Consider the following 22014-nt stretch of genomic DNA (forward strand, 5'->3'; position numbering starts at 1 on the left):
TTTCATTAATCTTTTTACAAGGAAAATATAAAGAGATAAACTCCAACCAAATATATAATATATATTCATATAATATATATACTAACTAATATATATTCATATTATATATATATATATACTAACCAAATATGTATTCCTCATACGCTCCCATCACACACTAAGAAGAGAAATTTCTGCTAGACTGGCTACACGAAATGAAATAGGCAGACTTAATGCAAGGAGAATGGATCTTGCATAATGCAAAGAGTAAGAAGCAAAAATAGTGAAACAATAATTTCACTACCTTTTAGGATATCAGAGAGAATTGTATTGCAATATATCTACTAAGTACACTATATTTAAAGAAGATATATTACAATCGTTGCCTTTTAATCACATGTAGTTTTGAAGATATTATTGGCATTATTCTACAGCATCTATAAATTTCACATAAACTTTGATCTTCCAATGAAATTATAATAGATAATAAAATATAGGCCTTGTAAAACAGAGATTGACATTCTCTAAAAATAAAATTTAATTCTCCGTGAATGAACTCAGAGAGATTAATTGCCATCTGTGTTTCAGTAAAGTCTCAAATGCTGCAGACAGAGCACCAGAGCAGCCAGGGAGGTAACTGAATAGCAGAAGGAGCAATGAACAGGAGCCAATGGACAAGGGGGACAAGGGCACAGCAGAAGGACAAACAGGGCTTACACTTGTGCAGGCTGGAGTGGGTGGAAAGAGATGCCTAAGCAGCAAAGGAAGCAGAGAGAAAATTAAAGAGGTAAATTCTGTACCTCTGATGGGACTGGAAAGATACACATTAGGTGAAAACTGAGGCTACTCCAAATGGGAGGAACAATAAGAAGTCTTAAATAGTTATTCACTAAATGCAGGAGTCCTGAGGACATTACATAACGATACATTCACAGTCATGAAACATTTCTGCTAAAAGATAGCAAATTAAGATTACAAATTCAAACTGATAGTGCCGTCTTCACATATTAATGTAGGTTGCTGGATCGAATAAGCTGTTGAATTATGTAAACACAACTTAATAATGAAAAGCTGATGAAATAATGAAATCCTGAAATTAGAAGTTTTCATTATTATTATTATTAACAGAATAATCTAAAATGTATTTCACATATTGTCTGTGTCTGGAAGAGGCTGTTGTAGGGTCCAGACCCGAGGTACTCATTACACTGTATTCTGAAATACTAACAAATACAAACATGACATCTTTCAATTTGTAATTTAAATCAAGTTGATCTTTCATTTACTTGTCTACTGCTGGGACACTAATCATTCTGTATTAAGCATACTTTCTAGTTCATTAATCTGAATCTGGATTCTATCCAACCATATGAATGTTAAAATAGCTGTAGTGAAAACACTTTCTTTCACTAGCTGAAGCTGCTGATGGAAGCCATCAGTGCTAACATCTTAACAGGCTGTAGCTGAGTACAAAGTAGACTATCCCAGCAGACAAGTCAGAGGTGAGTGAAAATATTCTCTTTGAGTGAGATGAAAGTTGTAGATTCCCTGCTGTGCATTTTTGTGGTGCTTTGCAAATAGAAGGATAGAAAAAAAAAAAAATCAACAAGCAATAAGATTAATTGCTGGATGATCATGTCTATTCATAGCACAGTTTGGGGAAGAGTGTTTTAATAAAATAGCTATTAATTTTCTTTGACACTCTTTCAGACAATTGGACTGGTAACTATTTCATCCTGTTTTGAATGTATTTCAATATTCAAAATTAGCTTCTGCTAAATACTGTTTCTTAAAGTAACAATGCTTTGAGCTTGAAGATCTCCTTGTTTCATTGGAGTAAATCAGTATTGCTCTAAGATAATAACGTATTTACTACACAAACAGATAAACCAAAAAGAACTTTTACCTTTGACCTTTTATCTATTCCAAAAAGGAATTACAAACTGTAGGAACTCTGAGATATGTAAACTTTATTAGTCTAATAACAGTAATCTTTCTACTTTCAGTGCTGAAGATTGACATTTACCTAAGACATACCAACATACACATTTCTATCAAAATTAATATTCTTTTGGAACAATCAACATATTATCTAGGAATATTTTTATTTAACTCCATTAAAATATGACTGCATTACAGACAATTATTTGCAATTAGCAGCAACAGCAACCAAAATAATAACAACAAAAATATTGTTTTCCCTGTGACATGTTATTGTCATGTTTCCCAGAAAACTTTTCTATCTGGACAATGTGTACTTTTCATGCTGAACATATCATAGAGGTTTGGGTTGGTCTAATCCACCAGTATACCAGATATTTGTATGGAAGCAGTTTTTCAGCCCTTATATTTCTACTTCAAAGTTCTCTTCCTGACTTTATAACATAACTTCTCCAAATACAGATAATGTCATTTGGATACGACAGGTGTTGAATAGCAGATAATTGCCATCAATCCACACCCATATTTCTCAGTGTGCAAGTAAATTCAGGCAATTATAGCTATACCCAAGAGTAAAAATAACAATATTAAAAGTAAAAGATAAATTCAAAGATAAATACAACACCAACACTATCAAATACAAAGCTAGTTAGATTATCACAGTAAAAATTCTCATTTACAATTATAATTTCTTTATGACTAGCATAGAATAATGAATGTAATCATCACCACTGGTTAAGATCAGCTTTGCTGTTTTCTTTTTCTCTTCATATTTTGCTTTCTCATCACAAGGAAATAATCAATGGTAAATGCCTTTATGATGATTCGTTCACCCCCTGAGAGACAGATCCTCAGAGGTTGCTAAGAGACTGAGAAAGCTTTTTGCTCTCTCAAGCTATCTCAACATCTCAGAAACAGTTTTGCAGTGTTTGATTTGTGGTTGTTTTTTGTTGTTGTTGTTTGTTTGTTTTAGATAAACAACGTATAGAGAGCTATTTGTAAGCAAGAAGTTTTGTACGGGATCTGCAGAAGTCATGTCCCAGGGAAGTTTTGAAAAGTGCTTAGCCTCTCCTGCACACCAGCTGGGAACAATTTATTGAGGTAAGTTCATGATGCTATTCACTTAAATGGTTTGAGGAAAGAGGTTTTGGTGCTAAGCACAGGGGTGTCGTTAAGAAAGAGGGGAGAGACAAGCAGGGACAAACTTCAGAAGGAAAAGATACAGCCAGCAGGGAAAAAGGGGGATTAACAATTGTACACAGCAAAGTGAGTAAAAAACTCTAGGTAACACAATACTTGAGGTGAAAAGAGACTAAAATATTCTCAATATAGAGAAAAGAAAAATGAGACCAGAAAAAATGTCAGCATAGCTCCATAGGGGATTTTTCAGAGATTAATTTAATACAGAATCTAAACTTCTAAAACACAGGTGGGAAATAAACATATCAGAGTACAGAGTGTTCAATTAAATTTTGTGGGAAAATGATAAATGGAGAAAGAATGAAAAATAGATGAATGATAAGAACAATGAAGGCCCAAAGGTGGTTTGTTTCTTGTTTTTTTTTTTTTTTTTTTGTTAAATCGTAAAAGAAATGTACTACAAATGAAAACAGTTGACAGAGCCATACTCTGGCTCTGTATTTCTGAAATAAGTTGTGTAAATAAGCATACAAACATTTGCTTCATACTGAAGTCAGACTGCTGGGATTATACAATGAAAAGATTACTGTATTATAGGATGCAAGATGTTGTATTCTGCATTTTGTTCTTTTACTCTCAGCAGCAGATAATATCACATATGTTCCCACTATTTTTAACAGATTCTTTTGTGGTATACAACTATATAAAAATGCAGAATTCTAACTTAAGTCAATCTCCTTTAAAACTGTGATGGTTGCATCCTTCCCAGGCACAGGACAGTTGAGCTGAGATTATGGAGCATTTCTAAAACCAGCAGAGAATTCACAATCTAATGGAATAGTAAAGTATTGCACAAACACTAGAGTTTGTGCAATAGCAGCAAAAACAAACACTCTTGGAATAGGAAAGTGTATTTAAGAATATCCACTATTATGTGGATTAGGTGGTCTCTCAATGCTATTTCTGATAATCTAGGCTTGTTCTGTCTTCCCTCCGGAAAAACTGCTTTCTTGAAAATATTTTTTTAAATAATAATTACAGAAGAAATCTTCAACCCTCTTTGCCTATAGAAGACCAAAAATAGACTGGAATTAGTGCACAGCAGAGTTCAGATGTCCAGCAGAATTACATGATAGTGTTGTGCACTGTGGGTAACTGAATTTCCAGTCAGCTTTCAATAGGAATATGTATTATAATGATGTAGCGCAAAAGCCTACCGCAGAATTATTATTTCATTACTATAAATGTAAACTTGGAGTTGCACATAGTTAATAGTAATAGCATAAAGACTATGCCATTACTTGATACTAAAACTCCAGATTGGGATTGGTAATAGTTAATTCTATCCTCTTCAGACATTCTGTTTAAAGACCGGTTATCTTAGATTCACATAGCACATGAAAAGTATTTAGAGATATGTACATTACATAGGAATATATGCTTTCCATTTCACATGCTTAAACTGTGTAAACTAAACTAGGATGGGAAAAAAAAATCAGATGAAAATGAACTGCCTGCTGAAAAAGGCACACAGTGATTACAGACAATCTAAAATTCCACATAACTAAGAAAGAAAGCTGATTCATATATATTAAATAATATATTTGCCTGCCTAAAAGTAATGGACTGTATTTGCACAAAGACTAGATATTATTTACATAAGACCATTCTGCTGACATTCATATGTGCTCACGAACTTATTAGTCTACTTCATGAAATGAACACATTTTTACTGGTACCTCCCCAGTCTTTGAACTATTGTTTCTAAACATATTATGAAACAGAATTGCATAAGCTTGCAATTGATAATCCTGACAGAGCCTTACAACTTTCATTTCCGATAGTATGGAGTGTTTAAATGTTCACATTTGTAGAAAAACAGACTTCTGTAAAAGAATGAACACATACAGTACTATTGTATACCAGGTAGATGACTAAAACAGAAATATCACATGATCTAATTCAAATATTTATAAATATTGTATTTCATATCAGTTAGCCTTTACTACAAATATTGTAATACCTTTCACAGAATGCCATTAATATTAATGCAATATTAATAATAAAAAGGCTATTTTTAGTTGTACCAATATTTAACTTTTGATAACTGCAAAATCAACACAAATGAAGAAAAACAAAAGATCAGAATAACATCCATTCATTTACCTTCCTAAACTCTGTTTTCAAACAGTATGAGAACATGGTAGGGGGATATAAAAGCTTCTTTGAATGTTCTTCTTTTTCTTCAAATCAAAGCAGCTGCACAAACACATCTTTTATTAAATAATACCCTTTTAATGAATCATGAATACATTCCAACTGACAGGAAGGTTATCAGCAAGCATCAAACCCGGATGCTTCAGAATACAAACCAGAGGCTTTAGTATTTTTAAAAGAATTTTTTTATCTGTAAGATGGATTCCGTGGAGCATCCACAGCGCATACAACACCAAGGATAGTAACAGTGGATTTACGAATAGTAATTTCATTTAGTTAACTACTTGTTGTCACAGCTTTAAAATGAAGTGAATTTGCCACGACCTGAAGTAGCACTAACTATAGTAGGAAAAGGTTATCATTTCTACCAGGAAGGTTTCTTCATTTTCTACTCTAAGAGCTTAATTCCCTTGTTTCATGGCCTATGTTTCGCGAATATGTGACAGATGGTACTAACTGGCCTTGCACAGTGAAAAAAGAACTGTGAAAATATGCTGTTGGGAAATACACCAAATGTACCTTGTGCTGTTGATTGCCTAAAGACTGGCTTCTAAAATTTGCTCCAACCATCAGAAAAATGTAACAATGGAGTTCAAAAAATATATGTTTGACAATTGTCCACCAATTTCTCCTGACTTTGGAATCTTGTCTAAGTCAGTGATATAGTGAACCAAGTACCCATTGCTTTGTAGATATACTGTCCACTGCAGGTTATTAAGTTATTAGAGTAACAACTGAATACCATACCTACCTGAAGTACGTTATTCAGCCTCAGTGAAGTCTGCAGAACTGTTAACTGACAAAGTATGCAACATAAACCATTGACCTCTTATGGTTAGAATACTATAAAAGCAATTTTCAGGATAAATTAAGCCACCTTATATACATAATATTTTTTTTATATATATATATTATTTATTTATTTATTTTCTGAGAATCTCTTCGAATCACAAGAAACTGAAATAGTCACTCCATATCAGTTTGAAGGAATTCACACCCCAAACACAGCTTAGAACAGAGCATAGATATCTGTTTTGCCCACAACACCCTGAAGTAGCTTAAGCCAGGCTGCAAGCCAGTACTTCAGAGACAAAGTTCTCTTAATAAAATCTTTATTGATTTTTAGAACATAATGTTTTTAGAACCTATTGTTTTTAGCACATTATAGGCAAAGATTTCTTGTTTGTTTTCCAAATAAGCAATCAAAAGATCATGCATTACCGTAACTCGTTGCTCTAAAAGCACTATCTCCACCCCACCCAATGTCTCTGCAGGATGTCTCAAAGGTCTAAGAAGTATTGACAGTGATGTTCCATATTTCAACTTGGAAACAAAGTCACAAATTTGAGGAAATTAATTTCACTGTCTCACATTTAAGGAATTTTAAAACAAGTTGCAAAACTCATACTCCTTTTTTTCCAAATTGTGAAAATTTACTACTTATTAATATTCTTGGCTGAACCCCCAAGGGCAGATCACTCAGAGGGGACTTGAGACACTCATTGTAGATCATTAATGAATTCGGGCCTCCCTACGCATCAGAGTGCTGTGTAGGATGTGGGCCACGGGGCTGGTAAGGCTAAACCTCATGGCCAGGGCAGCTGGGGCATCTCCAGGCCCATAACTGTGATAGATAAGGACTGACTGAATTGAGCAGGGTGTGGGAGGTCCCAGAGGAGGCCTTGTGAGGACAGTAATGGATAGCAGTCCCTCACGGCTCTGATATAAAAATTTTTCTGCTGCTGCTGTGATGTGGACATTTCTGAATGGCTTTGTTGGATTTAGGTACTTTGGGTTTCATTTTCAGGAACATAAAGGGTGCTTCAGACCTCCTTTGTTTATTCTTTGGAGAGAAGTTGCATTCTCTATAGGGGCTTACTCCTTTTAAATTGCAATGAGTAACTATAAAAAATGCCTTGTGAACTGTGTTATTTGAGCTCAGAACAAATGCAGTAGTTCTAAGTGTGGCTAAGAAAGCCTTTGTCTCTCACCACCTGCATAAGTAGTTCTAGGATATGAATTGAATTTTATATTGAATAGCATTCAAAATCCAGCAGGCTAATAAAAATATAGATAGCAATCATAGATGTGATGAAACAGAACACACTTCATTCCACTGGGACATTACCCGCACACATTCATCACCAAGGGACAGACTCCAGGGCAGCTTCAGAGTAGCAGAAACTTTAAGAGCCAAAATATCTTAAATAGTCCAGCAGTAATTTAGCAGAACACCCCACTGTATCTTTTCATTCTTATTATTTGAAATCAGAAAAATAAACAACTGTGTTAGATGTCCATTTTGGCATACACAGTTTTAAGAATGTAGAAACTACACTGCTTGTTCTGATTACATATTTTTTTCTCTGCTTTTTGGTCTTTCAAAGGAATATAATTACCATAGAACTTTTGTATTGCCAACTGTAACTCAATCAATAATTATGACAAAACATCAAGAACTGTTTCAGCATACAAGATTATTTTAAAAGTTAGAGTACTATCCCTTTTAGTATGTGGAAAATTGATATGCCAACATCTTTGAGAATCACACAGTTTATCCACTTTAAACAACTTTAAGACATAATTTCAGAGATATCTCTCACTATTCAATGAACAGAACTTTTGACCCTAATAGGTCTTCCAAGGAAATAATTAGCTTTAGGATGTATTTAAGTAAATGAACAGATGAAAAAAAAATAATAATCTCATCTGCAGCTCCTTAGTCATTTCAGTGAATTGTCTGCATTTGAACAATGAGGCTTCCTGACTGATATATTTTCACTTAAGAATTTGACAGAGGGAAGCTGGAAAATTTGCCATGAAGAGAAAGCACTGACTTGTGGCTGTTCCACACTAATGGCTTCCTTAGGGACTAATAAAGTAAGTTAGAGCCTAATAAAAAGACTGACCTTTTATTTAGGATAACAATGAACCTTAGCTGCCAAGTTAAGTCAGACCCATTATTCTAAGTGACAAGACAAAAAGCTCAAAGCAGAAGTCACATACTTCCCATGAACCTAATATATTATCATACAAGAACATTTAAATTTCTCAGTCCTAAGGAGAATAAATTTTTATGCGGTGAAGCAAGACATACTTATTTGGTAAATTCTCCCTTCTGACTAATTTCAGAAACAAAACTGCTAACATTCTGACAAGTTCTGGGGAGGATGTTGATGATACAGCACCACACAAGATTTCAGATTCATGAAACACATGAAATGTTGTGAAAATAGTGGCACCAAGTCAGATTGCACAATTTTCTAGTTCAATTTCGTATCTCAAAAAATAGATGTAAAAGACTAAGAACACAGAAGTCAGTAGTTCAACTTCCAATGCTCCTCCAGCCTTTGGGACTTCCTAGGCTGGATAAGTCTGCTACTTAATTGAAAAAAACATCACTGGTAGTGCCTTTTGAATCTGACACCTACTAGTTTCCTCTGATACCATCTCTTCCTCCATAGTGGAAGAGAGAAACAGTTTATCCTTACATACACTGTGAATCATAGAATCATTAAAGTTGGAAAAGACCTCTAAGACAGTCTACTCCAACTCTCAACCCATGTCCACTAAACCACGTTCCTAAGCGCCACACCTAAGTGCCACTTTCTGAAAGTCTCCAGGGACTGTGACCTCATCGCTCGCTGGGAAGCTTGTTCCAATACCTCATCACTCTTTCCAAGAAATTTTTTCTATTCTCCAACCTGAACATTCTGTGGCACAATTTAAGGCCATTACCTTTCATCCTCTGTTACCCGGGAAAAGAGGCTGATCTCCTCCTCATTATGACTGCCTTTAAGGGAGTTTGCAGAGAGTAATAAGTTCTTCCCCAAGCCTCCTCTTCTCCAGACTGAACAATCCCAGTTCCTTCAGCTGCTACTTATAAGACCTGTGCTCCAGATCCTTCACAGCCCCTCTTTGGACATGCTAGAGGGCTTTAATGTCCACCTTGCAGTGAGAGGCCCAAAACTAAACACACTACTCTTGTACTGTTATTTCTAATTCAAGCCAGGATATCATTAGTCTACTTGGCCACCTAGGCATATGGCTGGCTCCTGGTCAGCTGGTTGCTGACTGATATCTCCAGATCCTTTTCCTCCATACAGCCACTCTATCCATAAACCTGTAGCAATGTGTGGTGCTGTCACTCAGTGCAATGGATGATCAAAACACTTCTTCAAAAAACATTTAGAAAGAAAAGGTTTAAAGAATTGTGGATAAGATTCTTCAGTTTCAGTTAGGAGTATGAGCTAGATAGGATTTTGGAATTCAAATATCCAAGATAAAAATATTATAAAGAGGGAACAAGATTATAAATTTTATTTATAATTTACTTCATTATTAAATATAGTTAATTTACTAAACTGAAGGAGACTCCTGACAAAAGTAGTATTGCAAACTTTTTACGAAGATTTTCTGGTAATAAGTTTTTCAGGAGTAGAGCATGACCCCTTCAAAATATGAATTCTAGGAAAACCAGGGAAAACATTTAACACTTCAAGAACTGAAGTTCTATAGAGCACTTCAGTTACTTCCTTACTGCATTTATTCAGAGAAGTAATCTGCTACATGTGACACACTCCTTCTGCATCTATTTGAACTGCAAAGAGGAAAATTTTACACATTTCAGAGAAGAAGTTTTCACAAGATGAAAACAAGCATATTGAAAAGGCCTAATAGTATATGAAGTAATTTTGGTCTTAAATGATATTAAAAAGCATTATAAATGGTTTGTAATCAATAAAAATATCAGCTCTATCAGAATTCTATCCAGTAAGCTTACTCAAATTTTCTATGATTTTTATACTGTAACACATTTCTTAACTCAAATTCATATCCCTCTCTAGAATTTTTCAGCAGTTTTAAAAGGAAACAATTAAAAGAAGGTAGTAACTTACATAGTGAAGACATCAATAACATCTCCTGCAGCTCTTGTCATCTCAAAGTAGGTTTGCAGAATGTTGACAGTTCCTGAAAGTGCTTCATGTCCACAACCACAGAACAGTGCAACACCAGCATACAGCAGTATGGTAGCAATCAAAGATGCATAGGGAATGCCTCCCAGGCATTTGATGCAACACTCAAAGCATCCTACAAAAAAAGAAAAGTTTTTTGTTGATATATCAAGGAAAAGAAAAAAAATTTTTTTTCATCTTGAGAAATGCGTAAATTGAAGGTGGCAGGCCAAAGACAGATTAGATCAGGTATAAAAACCCATAATTTCATAAAATCTGTGAGAGGACACAGGTTAATTCAACTTTTGAACTTTCTTAGTTTCTATGTGGCCTATTAAATATAGACAGGCCAGCTGATTAACACGGAATGTTCAATACTGTATTATTCCTTGTATAGTTCCATACTTTGATTCAGAGCAGATTACAGAGTCAATTCCAGGTTACTCCAATATTCACAACTCCTGTTGCTATCGGATTTCTGAGAAGGATCCTCAATAATGGGAAAACCACAGGGAGCATCCAATTCAGTTCCCTCCATCACCAAACATTTTTTTCATCTGCAGATAGTGACAACAGAATTTTTCCACCCCATAGCACCATTTTGAGGATGCAACCAACTCTTCATATGTCACTAAGATATTTAATAATAATAGAGGAAGATACCACATTAAAAAGGCACAGATTACAACACCACTAAAAAAGTACAGAATAATTGTAGAAGCTGAATTATCTCCCAACTTATTTTACCCCGTGCAATGTTTCTAGAGTGGGAGCAATTGCCCTTTGATTATACCAGGCCAATCTTTCCTCCCTCCATCAAGTTCTAAGCCAATGCTCACTTTGGACCAAGGGCTCTCAAGTTTTTGGCACTACCTTGCCTTACTTGACAATAAGTTTCACAAATGCAGCAATCTCTTGTCCTGTCAAATCTCAGCAATCCCATAACAACTTTCACATCCTATAAAGCCCTGCCTGTTAACTTTTGGAAGGACAGAAAAGGCAGGAACCTATAGCAGGGAGAGGGCAGACAGAATTGTAGGTATTAAGGAAGCTGATCTGGAACAGGAGAAAATCCTGAAGAAAGGCACTGACTCAATAGCTAGAAGCTTTATTTTCTCCTAATAATTGCTAGCTTGTGCCACAAAAGATTTAGATGGAAAACAGGAGGAGGCTTATAGATTTTAAATGGATGTGTCAACGATTGCCAATTAAAGATTATATATATGATGTTCAGCAGGTGTGAGTCAGTGTATTTTAAGATGCTCCCAAAACCTCAGGTTAAATTATAGGAATACCAGAGTTATAGTGAAACAGCAACAACATAAGTGCAAAAAGACATTTTTTAAATAAAATATGTCTACCTTAAAGTACATGTAGCTTCTACATGTAATTCTGTATTTTATCATGCAGATTCTTGTTTCTTTTAGTCCAGATAATCAAAATAGTCATTTCCTCTGTCTGTTCAAACATTCATTTTCTGCTCTTAATGAACAAATGACAATCTGTTTATCATATATATATTTAGCAGCTGTTTATACACATCAAAATCTCTGAACAGTTGTCCTGATTTCAGCAGAGACAGTGTTGATTTTCCTTCATAGAGTCTGGTATGATGCTTTGTTTTGGCTTTAGGAGAAAAACGTTAATTACACAGCAATGTTTTAGTTGCTGTTGAGCGGTGTTGCACAGAGCCAAGGACATTTTCTAAGCTTCTCTTATTGCCCTGCCAGTGAGGGAGCTGGGGAGGCTCACTGAGATCAGAGGGAACAGAACCAGGACAGTTGATCCAAATGGGTCAAAGAGATATTCCATTCCATATGAAATCACGCAAAAAAACAAACAAACAAAAAAAACCCACCAAACCAAACATCAAGGTGAGTTGGCCAAAGGGACAGCCTCTACTCAAGGAGTGGCTGGGGATCATGTGGTAAGTGGAGAGCAACAGTGTTGTGCATCACTTGTTTTGTGTATATGCACACGTGATTATATATGTGTATGTGTATATATATTATCATTACTGTTATTTCTCTTCATTTTTTTGTCCTAGCAAGTCATGTTTAGCTGCTTGGCAGGTAAACAAACAATACCTATAACTAGTTCCTCAGAGTTTAAAATCCAACACAAATACTGTTTGTGGATCCTGCACTGGCTAATCTACTGTCTAATAGACATAGAAAATAAGAAATACATATTCAATATATATAGAGAGAGAGAGAGCAAGGAAGACAGGGAAATAGATAGATGTTTGATTGCTGAGATTAATGAAAAATGCCCATTGCAATTTTCAGCACAGCATAAGGGCAGAAAAAACCTTTGGAAATTAGTACTTTATACCGCTCAGCATTGTAAGAAATAGTAATGAGGGAGAGATGACAGTAAGTAGAGTGACACTGGGAATGAGGTACTAGGGCCTGAAATGTTAAAAATGAAAAAGTAAGCTGTACCTAAACATTTACAGGGACACATGGACTTTAGAGAGTATTCCTTAATATTGCAGTGGTGTGAGGCAAGGAGGAAGAAATTAATTTCCAAAAGATTTCTTTTTCATCTTCAGAAACAGGAAAAATGGGAGTGAGAAAGCTAAAGAAATGACAAGATAGGAACAAAACCAGCTAATATTCTGAATTAGAATAAACATGATTGAGATACGACTGCTAAATTAGTCAGGTACGAGTGCTATATTAGTACTATGAGTATTGTTATCTGGAAACAGTCATCTTCGCGCTGCCTCCTGAAGCTGCTGAATCTGACCCACCAGTCCAGTGACAGCTGACAGAATCTGATCCCATAAACTGCATAAAAAATCTCATGTAAATAATATTACTTTGGCTCTATTACAGTAAAACATATATTACCATGAAATAGCATAGCAAAGTGATATATATGGCATAGCAGAGTGATATATTATAGTGACTAGTAGAGATGAGCAAAAATAGATGTAATAAAGTGCTTTCTAAATTTTATCAGAAATTAAATCAATATTTTTAAAATTGTTTAAATTTTAAAAGGTAACTGAAAAAATTATAATTTGTGAATTAGAAAAATTGCTTCTGTTCCTATCTCACCATTTCTCACACTTGTAAGCCTTTGACAGAAACTTCTATAACAGTCTATTTTACCAATTCAAGAATTTGTTTCTAACTGAGGAATCATCAGAAAATTTCCTTTAAACATGTAGCTTTCAAATAATTGTTTATCCTTTAAAACCTTTTTAACTTATTCAGCTCTTCCTCATGTCTATTACCTTTCTAACTACTTACTTCATGAGTAATGCTAGAGTTTTCAATGTTGTCAAACCAAATAAAAACTAAAGAAAAGCAGTGTGTCAGGACTAAGACGTTAAAATGGATATTGCTCATCAATCATACACCACAAAAGGTAATGTGCTTCAGGTTACATTTCCTCTGATTCTTTATTTCAGCTATTCAGAATGTAAAAATAGATGTTTAGTAACAGAACAATAGAAATGCTATTTTAACTAGCACAATACTATTGAACCAGTACAGAATGTGACTCAGCTGTACCACGTGTGTATAGTATATGTCTGTGTGAGAGAGACAGTCATTCAGGGCTCTGAACATCATCTTCACAAGATAGCTAGAACACACAGACACAGAAATAATTACTAGGAAAGATAAAAAAAAAAGTGCACACTGCTTTGATGTTTGTTTTCCTCTGGAAATAAAGACATAAGCACTTTCAAACAGCTCACTCTACAAAATAAACCTATTTAATCTCAAATGTCAGCATTTACTCTTATTATGATGTTTTCCAATATTCTCCCTCAGGCAGAAGTCTAGATCTGGTGGAACTATATATTTCTACATAAGCCATAGGAAGTAATTCAAATTAGCATTCTTCTTTGAAACTTCCAATATGAAGAACTGCATCAAATCACATTTTTTGATAAGTCACTGCACAGAGAAAATAACAAAGATGGCAAGACAAGGAATCTTATGTTATGTGGATAAAGTCAAAATCCAAATACTGACTACATTTAGGTATCCAAATAGTGCTTATTAAGGTTGCTTTTCATGTATTTACTTTTCAGTCAGCAAAGGTCTCACACACAACCACCTCATCTCCTCTTAGTACAATCCTTACTGTCCATTATCAGTAATTTTTCTCAATAAAAGAAAAAAATTCTGCTTTAAAAGGCTTATAAAACTTTCTTTGTACTGTCTTTGTTCAGACAAACCATTCACAATTCTTCCACTTTGTATTGTTGCTTTTATCAGGCAAATATTCTAATGTATTCAGGAACACCAGCCAAACATAACTTCACCTTGTCTGTTTATATGATCTCTTCTCTACATTAAGAAAGGAAAGTATTAAGATCTTAAGCATAAGATGAGGTTATGATTGTGATTTACATACTAATTATACACAGATCCCACTACCATAACCATCTCTTTGTTTTTGTCTTAGTTATATGTGAATTCTTTCACCGCAGGCAGCATCCATAACTGATGGATAAAACAAAAATTTTATTTCTGGCCAGTACATTAAATAAACAGATAGACAGACAGGTAGACAGATAAAAGAGATTTAGGACATGTCTTTTACCGCATACATTTGTGAAAGTGAAATTTAGATCAGTAGTATAACCAGATTCAGAATGCAATTATGTTACTATCTTCTAAATAAACTGTTATAGAAAACTCAATCAACCCAGAATTTTATGGAAAAAATAAACAGAAGAAAAAAAAAAACAGTACAGAAAGATCTTTCAGATTTGTTTCATTTCTCCTTCACAAGACATTTTCAGATAGAACTTTAACAAGAATTCATTACTTATCACAGGTAACTACATCTCCAAAATTAGCAAGTACTCTAGATGATCATATAACACTTACATGACATTTTTATTTATCTATATGTCTTAAATAATTTTCTATCTAATATTAGAAAGCAGGATAGCAGAGTAAGTGAATCCTGTACCACTAGACATGCAGCTTTCATGACAAACTCAAATATAGTTCATCAGATCATCATAAAACAATGCAGATTTAGTTCTGAATTTTGCTAATCTAACCTTAATCTCATGAACTAAGGCTATGTTATGTCATATTTGACTTGACCCATCAAAACACATACCTCTGAAAAAAAGAGTCAACACATTTTATAGCAGGGGGGTTGGACTAGTTAAGTCATTCCTTCCAACTTCAACCATCTTGTGATTCTGTGCAACAGTGAAGTAAATTAAATTACATGTTCATCAAGCGCATGGACGTGTATGTTTTCAGAACTCGGGATCTAAAATCAGTTTTAACATTAGCCACATATGTAAATAAAGTAGATATTATTTACACATTCAGTTGATATAACTGTAAGGAAGAAAAAACGTTCTGCTGATGGTAAGAGATTATTCTTTTACATCATTGTCTCAAAGCTTGCTGGGGACACAGATGATTAAGTCCAAGCAAGTCCTGGGCAAGGGTTGAGAAATCTTTTGTCTGGAGAACACTGATGGACAAGCCCTAGGCAAGGGTTGTGAAATCCTTTGTCTGTGGGACACAGATGGACAAGACCAGGGGCAACAAGAGAGAGATAAGCTGCAGATCAATGGCCGTGAAGCAGTCTTTTGTGTGGGCTTATCTCAAGGAAGATGGCCATCTGAGGAGGTGCTGCCCATGGCTCTTACCCAAGCGCCCAGGAATGCCATGTTAGCAGAAGAAGAAGAATAAAAAGGGGACCTACAATCATGAGGTTGAGGTTTGCTGGCAACAGATTCCTCAGGAAGAGGATGTTTCTGCCACGAGAAGCCTCATGACCTGCCTCTCTCCCTCCTGGACTTGCTCTGCACTCTACCACGATGCTAAAAAAGAACCAAGGTGTCTACCATCAGATTCCTCAATACAGAATTCCTGCATGCTGACGGACTCTCCTGGGCCTGCTACCTGAGCCCCGCTGCTTCCACCTGCTACATGCAACTTCTTCCTGCTACATGCTTGCTGCCCAAGGCCAGCCACACTGCTGCTCTCCCCTCCTGCTGCTTTCTCCTCGGACCTTCAAAACGTCGTGCAACGGGACCGCTGCTGGATCCTGGTGGTGACTATCTCCGCTTTATGCGATTCTTGCTTCTCTCCGATCTTTTCTATTGCCCTCCTTCCCTTCCCCATGTCTCTGATTAGGATTTGTAATAGACTGGTTGGACTAACCGTTGTTTCTTAATCTCATGCCGGGTATACATATATTAAAAGAACCTCATCTCTCTCCTATAAATTGAAGTGAGACACTGAGTAACGAGGAATATGAGTACCACTCATGATAAAAATAAATACAGATTTTCATATGACGCAAACTGTATCTTCACTTCTTCGTCTTCAAGTTGTGTGATCAAACTGTTTGCTTGAAGCAGCACATAGTATTTGAAATTTTTAACTGTATTTCATATTTTGTCAATAAATCTTCCTTTGGTTTCCATTCAAATTTTGTTCTAATTTCACTTAAGAAAAAAAGAACCTGCTGGCATGAAAGCTCTAAACACATCACAGGAGAGAACAACAGGCAGAAACAATCTAACTCTCCTGATGCTGTCCCAGCTACAGAGGATAGACAAGGCATCTGAGAAGAAGCTTAGCAAAGCTGCAAATATGAGAAAGCAACATTTCAGAACCACTAAAAAAAGACCATTCTTGTACTGCTATCTGGAAAACCTGTGCTGCAGGCACATCCTGCATAACTGTGTTCTAACTGTGAATAAGGCGCATCACACTCTCACCATTATACTACAGCTACAGTAAAAGAGAAGAAAAGTTGATCATCTTGCCATATCAAACACTAATAACTTGAGTACTTTTCCTCATCTGAGCCCAGAGATGGCTTCTCCTTTAAATTTTGTTTCTATAAGAATATTTACTGTTAAAGAATTACCTATCCCCCAGTTAGATCAACACTTCCTCCCAGCCTGGTGTCATCTGCAAACTTACTGAGAGTGTACTCAATCCCGTTGTCCAGGTCATCAATTAAGTCATTTAACAAGACAGGTCCAAACACTGACCAGACATAATACATTTTTTTAAAACCAGTGTTTTGTTCAAACTGTTATAAGCAACTTGATCTCTAGAAAAGTAAGAATAACATGCACAGAAAATCTCAAAAGTATTTTTAAGAAAAAGAGAAATAATTAAAAGAAAATACAGGTTTTCTCTTGCACTTTGAGTTCTGTAGTATTACTGGATCTACTTTGACTTATCTACTAAGGGATACTGGATCTTAGCTTATCAGGAATTATCTAATGTAAAAATTCAAAATATTATCATTGAGACTTTTTAAGTCATTCTACAGAGAGCAGCTGCTACACTTAAAATGGGACAAAGGCTTAGGAATTGTGAAGAGACCCTTGTTTATTTAGAATTTTTAGAAATAGATTGAGATACCTAAAAATGTGCGTTCCTTCACAGTTATTCCAATACATTTTGCTTTTAAGAACCCATTTGGCCTAAAAGACAACTTCAAGCAGTGGAGCTATAATCAGGATATGCTGAACATTGAAGGTAGCTACTTTTTTGAAATGTATCTTTAGATTAACTGGCATAAAATATATTTCTAGAAATAACCTTTGTGCACTGGTTAGGATAACTTGATTAAACAGAGAACTATATTAAGAATCAACATCTCTGCAAACTCTCATCAGATGAATTCTTATGAAATTAATCTCTCAAGAACAAAAAAAAGGAACAAAAGATTTATTTTCTTAATTGACTGTGCTCTGGCTCTCTGGCTTGTTGAAAGCTCTAATCATCCAAAGAATATGACTTAAGTTATTTGAATGATGTTGGGATTATCTCAGCATAAATGTGGAAAGTTCCCTTGCACAGGCCTCAACAATGATAATATTGCAGTGTACAAATCCAGGCTTTTCCATCATGTTTATCACTATGTTTAGTCTTCAGATTACAAATAAAATGTTCAGCAACAAGGAAAAACCATAAAACCCATTTCAAAGGAAAAAGGGGGGAAAAATAGAACACATTAGTCTAAAATTAGGGTGTTTGAGATGCACAAATTGAATGCATAAATGAGGACTCCTCTGGCGACAAAAGCAACATCATTTTATTAACATGATGTTTTCTTAGGGGGCTAAATGCTGAAAAAATTGCAATTGAAGAGGCAGAGGTGATATAGTTGGCCATTCATCTGACTTGAATTCCAGAAGATATATGGGAACTTGTCTACAGTAATCACAACAAAAGGAGTCAATTTATCAGCTTAGTTTTTATTTCAGCTCAGTTCTAGTGTTGTTTTATTTTTAGTAGTCTCAAGGAAATAAAAATGAAATAGTCAGCTCTTATTTTCTCTACCTTATACCAACATAAGATTGTTCTGCATTTTTACTGGAAAAGTAAAGGCTCGCAGTTACATTGCTACATACATGCATACATAACAAAATCTAAATAATATAATACACATTTTAGTATTTTAGATGAACTCACCTTAAATTGCTAGGTGTCACAGTTTTGACAAAGGCTTTAAGTCAGATTTTCAGATATTTTAGTTACAGATTTGAGAATTAAGACCAACGTAGGCCAGGAGTCCGATGCAAACTCATATGTTCCATAAAATGGAAGATTTTTTTCTTTAGTTTGCAAGGTCTTCTTGTGGAAGCACCAACTTCTTTAGATAGAAAAAAAAAATGCACTGGAAAGCATTTTTTTTTTTTCAGTGGGAAAACAGTAGCACAATCACTATTATGACGTTCAAATAACTGCCTTACAAACCCATTTAAGAACACCTTTTTTTATTCTGAATGCATACACAAGCTGTGAATTTCTTTCTGTTCATGATTATTTTCATTGGACAGTATGGAGCACTGCAGACTATAGCATGTTTCAATAATACTATTAGCATAAAACAAACAAAAAAAACCCAACAAACAAAAGAACTCTCCCTGCCTTACTTACAATGATAGACTCTTACTCTGAGTCATGAATAATGGTAATTAAAATTTAACAAGGACAACAGAATTTGTAATTTTTGTACACTGCTTAAATCATAAAATCGTAGAGTTGCTTCAGTTGGAAGGGACCAAAGGAAGTATCTTAGTTCCAACCCCCTGCAGTTGGCAGGATTGAGAAGCATTAGATCAGGCTGCTCAGGATCCCATCCAACCTGGCCTAGAGCACCTCCAGGATAGAGATCCACAACTTCTCTGGGCAATCTGTTCCCATGCCTCACCACCTTCTGAGTAAAGAACTTCCACCTAACATCAAATATAAATTCATCCTTTTCTAGTTTAAATCCATTCCCCCTTGTCCTATCACTATCAGACCATGTGAAAAGTCAGTCCTCCTCCTGCTTCTAAGTTTTAATGTACTGTGATATTAACATGAAATAAGCTTCCTAGAGAAGAAATACTATTTCAAGAATCCTGCAATAGAATAACACTGTGCAATTCAAACAACTATATTTAGCAAATCCACCTGGCAGAGAGATGTATAATTTCTGTGTTTCTACTCTCTGATATAATAATCTCTGAGAGACAAATTAAAAATAAGTTTTGTATCTGGGCTAACTGATATTAAAACAAATACAAAAAGGTTTTCAACTAAATTTGAAGACATATCTAACATAAGTAAACATGTCTTCAATCTTTTCAAAGCATGCAGCATGGCCACTTTCACATCAAGTAAGAGGAGATCCTTTATTTGTTCTAGATTAGAAGTCACATATATATCCTTACTTAGCCCAGACACCAAACATGCTTCTGTTGTGCTTCATACTTCTGAATCTGAGAAAAACAAAAGCCACCTATATCTTTTCCTGGGAAACTGATACACACATCACAGCACTCGACATTAAATTGAAAAAATGAAAAAATTAGCATTGAATATACTACAAAAAAGAAACAAGAATTAACCAGCACATACAACAATTTCAACTCCTCTTTTTTTTTGTCTTAGCCATACTTCAGCAACAATCAATTATGTGAGTACAAAAATTCATGTACTCTCATAATAGCCTGCACTCTTTTATCAGTGAGTAAATAGCTTGTTGTCTTCCCCTATTGCACCAAAGTAATCCAACACAGGTCTCATGTTTCTTTTAACATATATGACAATTTTCTATCAAATTATGAGAATTACTTGATAGCAAAACATTAACAAAACAGTACCATATTGAAACAAGCTACATAATTTGTCCCTTATAGCAAAACACAGATCTAAGCTATTGTGATAGTAGAGAATCAACAAGTTGGCAGTAAAATCTTATTACGAGAAATGCCCAAAGATCTAATTTCACGTACTGATGGCAAATTTGATCTTTTACTTTATAATATATACTAAACAACTACTTTGCATCACTTCCCTACTCCACAGGTCTCAACAACATAACGAAACTATCCTGAACTGAACTGTTTAAAGCAAAACATTTTATTACCCTTGCTAGTCAGACAGGAAATTAGCCTTTCTTTTCACTACTTAATTTTGTTCATATTATTATTTGATGGACAGATAAATGATCATCCTATGTGCACTGCATACTTCCTTCTAGGTATCTGTGCCACCTTTCCCAACACTGTCAATTGTAGCTCTAACGAAGTGCTAATTTAAGTTAAAGCTCCTGGCTTCACATCTCACAGCTTGTCAAGAAAATTGGCTCATTTATGCCCCTACACGAGGATTTGTTATGTAAGAAAATGGGTACATGCTTGACTGTAACCATGGCCTGTCTCATCAATTTAAAAGGAAATTAACGCTATAAATTCAATAAAATATGCAGAATAGGAGATAGAGATCAGGAGGTGACATCACACCACAAATATTTCCAAATACTATGGTCTCATCTGAAACTTGAATTCATTGTATTTTTGAGTAAACACCTCAGAAAACACTTAAGCAGTGAAGTCCCACTAGTATAAGCAAGAATAAGCAGTACTAGTTCAGGCTCCTTATAAAACACTTCCCATCTCCTCAACCACAATTGTTGCTGCTGTTCCTTAGGGAATCATGGAATGGCTGAAGCCGGAAGGGACCTTAAAGATCATTTACTTCCAACTCCCTTCTGCAGGCAGGGTTGTTGACCACTAGATCAGACTGCCCAGAATCCCATCCAACCTGGCCTTGAACACCTCCAGGGTTGGGGTATCCATAGATTCTCTGGACAACCTGTTCCAATACCTCACCACTTTCTGAGTAAAAAATTCCTTCCTAATGTTTAATCTGATCCTCCTCTCTTCTAGTTTAAAGCCATTCCCCCCTTTTCCTATCACTATCAGACTGTATAAAAAGTTGGTGTCCCTCTTGCTTATAAGCTCCCTTCAAGTATTGGAAAGCCACATCAAGGTCTCCTCGGGGCCTTCTCTTTCCAACTCCCTTGATCTTTCTTCATAGAAGAGGTGCTTCAGCCTCCTGATCATCTCTGTGGCCCTCCTCTGGACCCACTCCAACATCTTCACATCTCGCCTGTAGAGGGGCTGGGACACGATACCTCCAGATGTGGCCTCAAAAGAGGCAGAACAGAGGAGGACAATCACTGCCCTCTCTCTAATCCTCTTTTGGTGCAGCCCAGGATAGTGTCAGCCTTGCAGGCTGCAAGAGCATACTTGTGGCTCACATCCAGCTTTTCATCTACCAGGATCCCTAAGCCCTTCTCCATAGGGTTGTTCTCATGTAGTTCTCTTGGTCATTACTTGTATGTGGGATTGCCTCAACCCAAGCGCAACATCTTATGCTTGGCCTTGTTAAACCTCATTAGATTTCTGTGTGCCCATTTTTCAAGTGTCCAGGTCCCTCTGTATGGTGTCCCTCCCCTCTATTGTCACAATAGCACCACAAAA

The 22014-nt window shown here is 35.6% G+C and overlaps 1 protein-coding gene across 1 annotated transcript in view; it reads right to left on the bottom strand.

The window, feature by feature from the left end:
* The window catches only part of GPM6A (glycoprotein M6A), a 137764-nt gene that overhangs the window by 17973 nt on the left and 97777 nt on the right, over window positions 1–22014 (bottom strand). The window contains exon 2 of the mRNA XM_085221941.1: window positions 10176–10368. Coding sequence (XP_085078067.1) covers window positions 10176–10368 — 193 coding nt within the window. The remainder of the gene's footprint in view (window positions 1–10175; window positions 10369–22014) is intronic.

This window comes from Meleagris gallopavo, chromosome 4 (assembly GCF_905368555.1).
Source record: "Meleagris gallopavo chromosome 4, MGAL_WU_HG_1.1, whole genome shotgun sequence".
In the NCBI taxonomy this organism is placed as follows: Eukaryota; Metazoa; Chordata; class Aves; order Galliformes; family Phasianidae; genus Meleagris; species Meleagris gallopavo.